This window comes from Cucumis melo, chromosome 8, assembly GCF_025177605.1.
Source record: "Cucumis melo cultivar AY chromosome 8, USDA_Cmelo_AY_1.0, whole genome shotgun sequence".
In the NCBI taxonomy this organism is placed as follows: Eukaryota; Viridiplantae; Streptophyta; class Magnoliopsida; order Cucurbitales; family Cucurbitaceae; genus Cucumis; species Cucumis melo.
The window spans coordinates 17,201,729-17,206,196 of record NC_066864.1 but is presented as its reverse complement, the minus strand read 5'-3'; the positions used below and the strand labels follow the sequence as shown (position 1 = coordinate 17,206,196).

The 4,468-nt window shown below is 35.7% G+C and overlaps 1 protein-coding gene across 1 annotated transcript; it reads left to right on the top strand.

The window, feature by feature from the left end:
* Nucleotides 1–1,948: 1,948 nt before the first annotated feature.
* LOC127150669 (uncharacterized) lies at nt 1,949–2,518 on the top strand. Its single transcript, XM_051089170.1, has one exon. It carries the CDS (start codon nt 1,949–1,951, stop codon nt 2,516–2,518), a length of 570 nt encoding a protein of 189 aa, XP_050945127.1.
* The last annotated feature ends 1,950 nt before the right edge of the window (nt 2,519–4,468 follow it).

The following is a 4,468-nucleotide window of genomic DNA, read 5'->3' as shown; positions in this document are numbered from 1 at the left end:
TGAAAACATCTAAACATGCTTGTTTATCTTTATCTTTTGTAAAACTCAAGTTTATTCAGTTTGCTCGTGAAAAACATTAAATCATTATACAATATTTGCTAATACATGCTTTACTTTAAAAGATATCGTTTCAACTACTTTTCATTAAGCCATTAGCCACGTGCTCGAATATAACCCTCATTAGGAAATCTAAGCTCAAAACTCATGTTTGAAACCGTTTACAAAAACATGTATCATTCATAAAAGAACAAGTAAAACATATAATTATGAACAATTGTTGAATAACATTTTAGAAATTGTTTTGTCACTCACAGTCTTATCTAGTTCCCCGGCTTGTAGACTCAGCCTATTTCCTATTGGCCTATCGACAACAAAAACCGAGCATTAGAACCATAGATAGCTTTTGTCCTTCCATGCTCATGAATTCCTAAACAATTAGATTAAGAATCACATTACAACCCACATTTCCAGATTTTCCAGATTCGATATCTTAACTTCTAACACCCATAACTTCCTCAACACTTATCCAAAATTATTAAAATACACATAAAACTCTTAATTTTTGAACACTCTACATCTTACCTGAAGAAATGAAAACGAGATTCTCAACCAATTTGTCTAGAATTGCCCCGAACACAGATAATACATAATTCGAGGTTCTCTACCACTCCTTATCTATCTCCTGCAATTAACCCCACTTAAAGTCATTTTTTGGCTAACAAAATCTTCATGAAAGTTGTAGGATATTGAATAAGCTTTCTAACTATACCAAATACAGCTTCTGATTCGACTTGTGCACTTCCGGAATACTCAAAGACACAGAGAGCACCAGAAATCCTCCTGGTTTGCTCAAAAATCTTGTGCTTTATTTTCCATTTCAAAAACCATTAACTTCTCATACTATTCAGCTCAAGCTTCCTTCATAAAATTTATTAGAAAATGAACTAGCTTTCAAGAAAATCAAACCTCACCTCTTAGTTCCTTCTAGATAGGTCAAACTGAACAAAACAACCAGAGGTTGACAGTTGCACCCAGATTCTGCAATGGCTGGCTTTGCATGAACTTTTTCCTATCTTCTTCAACCTCAAACCATGAAATTCTTCTTCTTCTTCTTCCTTCACTCTCTCCTCAAAGTGCTCTGAAAGTTTGGATGAAAAATGATGGAGGAAAGAAATGAAATGGGGCTGAAAAAACAAATGGGCTTGCGGTGGTGGGCTTGCTGTCGAATTCCACTTCCTTTCTTTTCTCTCTTTTTTTTTTTCTCTTTTTAGCTTAGTAATCCCAACTATGATGACAAGAGAAAATGATCCTAGGGAAATCTCGGGTTTACATTCATGAAGGGATTTGGGTCGTGCATAGAAGCGAACTCCATTCGGAGAGTGTTTGCATGAGCTATGAACAAGGTGAATGGGGGAAGTAGTTCATAGAAAGTCGGTGAGGGATATATGACAATACATCCCACGGTCTCTTCCATTGGGTCACACCGTGAGATTCCTATAATGCGCCTGCTTGTCTACCCTGGAGCGACGTGCCATTCGGAGGATTGTATTATAGGATTCGGAATACCGCAAAATTCATATTTGGATGGGGTCTGTTAGATAAGTATTCATATTGTCTTTCCACCTTCGAGAGCATAATGATTCTCACCTTTGAGGACCGAAAATGGAGGGTCACACTTACAAGAATTACTAAAATAGTTAGTACATTCTTGACCGAAGTAAACGGTAACTAAATGCTAAGTAAATATGAGATATTTGTGAGTTAGCATTTGGTTAAGATAGTCTTGATTCAAAGGATGAGTAATCGGTTACCCCTCGGTAAAGGTTATTTTGAATCTTTGAATTATCATTGCAACACATAAATAAAAGGGTATATTATTTAAAGTTTGGCTAAAATGATTGGTTTACTTAGATTATAGTTTCTGAACAAAGTATGTTTGTTTTTCAGCATGAATCGCTCGATAGTTCAATTGTTAGCTTCCGAAAAACTTAATGTCGATAACTATGCGACATGGAAATCAAATCTGAACACAAAACTAGTTGTTGATGATTTACGGTGTGTCTTAATTGAGGAATGTCCTCAAACCCCAGCCTCAAATGCAAACCGAGCTAGTCGGAAAGCATATGATCGATGGATAAAAGCAAACAAGAAAGCCTGTGTCTGCATTCTTGCTAGCATGTCAGACATTTTAGCAAAGAAACATGAATCCTTAGCCACGACTAAAGAGATTATGGATTCATTAAAAGGAATGTTTGGGCAACCAGAATGGTCCCTAAGACACGAGGCAATCAAATACATTTACACTAAGCGTATGAAGGAGGGGACCTCTATTAGAGAACATGTCCTGGACATGATGATGCACTTCAATATTGCTGAGGTAAATGGAGGTGCCATCGATGAGGCAAATCAAGTTAGTTTTATCTTAGAGTCTCTTCCGAAAAGCTTCAAACCATTCCAAACGAATGCGTCCCTGACTAAGATAGAATTTAACCTGACAACCATTCTGAATGAGCTCTAGCGTTTCCAGAATCTTACCAAGGGTAAGAGAAAAGAAGTAGAAGCAAATGTTGCTACTAATAAGGAAAAGTTAATAGAGGATCGTCCTCTAAATCTAAATTTGGACCATCAAAACCCAATCGAAAGATTGAGAAGAAGGGAAAGAGGAAGACTATCAGGCATAACAAGGTAAAAAAGACTACAGAAAAAGGTACATGTTACAACTGTGGTGAAAATGGGCACTGGTTGAGAAACTACCCAAAATACCTTGCTAAAAAAAAGCAGAGAAAGAATCACAAGGTAAATATGATTTACTTGTCCTTGAAACATGTTTAGTGGAAAATGAAAATTCTACCTGGATATTAGATTCAGAAGCCACTAATCATATTTGTTTCTCATTTCAGGAAACTAGTTCTTGGAAAACGCTTTCTGAGGGAGAGATCACTATCAAAGTTGTAATTGGAGAAATTGTCTCATCCAAAGCAGTGGGAGATTTGAAGTTGTTTTTTAATGATAGATATATCTTACTAAAGAATGTCTTGTATGCTCCTCAAATGAAGAGGAATTTGATATCTATCTCTTGTTTAATAGAACATATGTATAAAATATCTTTTGAAATTAATGGAGCGCTCATTTTAAGAAAAGGTATTCACATTTGTTCTGCTATACTTGAAAATAACTTATATAAGTTAAGACCATCACGAGCAAATTTTGTCCTAAATATGAGATGTTTAGAATAGCTGAAACTCAGAATAAAAAACAAAAAGTTTCTTCTAATGCCTTCTTATGGCACTTAAGACTTGGTCACATAAATCTCAATAGTATTGGAAGATTGGTTAAGAGTGGACTTCTAAATCAGTTAGAAGATAACTCTTTACCTCCATGTGATTCCTATCTTGAAGGACAGATGATCAAAAGATCTTTTACTGGAAAAGGTCTTAGAGCCAAAACTCCTTTAGAGCTCGTACATTCTGACCTTTGTGGACCAATGAATGTCAAGGCTCGAGGAGGATACGAATATTTCATCAGCGTGACCGCTATTTCGGTTTAAATGAAGCTCAAATCATCATACCAGATGATGGCATAAAGGATTCATTGACCTATAAACAGGCTATGAATGGTGTGGACTGTGACCAATGGATCAAAGCCATGGACCTCAAAATGGAATATATGTATTCCAATTCTGTCTGGACTCTAGTAGATCAACCAAGTGAAGTAAGACCTATTGGTTGTAAATGGATCTACAAGAGAAAACGAGACCAAGCTGGTAAAGTACAACTTTCAAAGCTCGACTAGTGGCAAAAGGTTACACACAAAGGGAGGGAATAGATTATGAAGAAACTTTCTCTTCTATTGCCATGATAAAGTCAATACGAATACTCTTGTCCATCGTCAGTTTTTATGACTATGAAATTTGACAGATGGATGTCAAGACAGCCTTTTTGAACGGTAATCTTAAAAAGAGTATTTATATGGTCCAACCAGAGGGGTTTATACAAAAAGGTCAAGAACAAAAGGTTTGTAAGCTTTAAAAATCCATTTATGGATTGAAACATGCTTCTAGATCCTAGAATATAAGGTTTGCTACTACGATCAAATCTTATGGTTTAGAACAGAATGTTGATGAAACTTGTGTTTACAAAAGGATCATCAATTCTACTATAGCATTCTTAGTTATGTATGTAGATGACATTCTACTCATTGGGAATGACGTAGGTCATCTAACTGATATTAAAGAATGGTTAGCTACGCAATTTCAAATGAAAGATTTGGAAAATGCACAATATGTTCTTGGTATCTAAATAGTTCGAAACAGAAAGAACAAAACTCTAGCCATGTCTCAAACATCTTATATAGACAAAATGTTGTCAAGATATAAGATGCAGAATTCCAAAAAGGGTCTGCTGCCGTACAGATATGGAATTCATTTATCAAAAGAACAATGTCCAAAGACACCTCAAGAAGTTGAGGA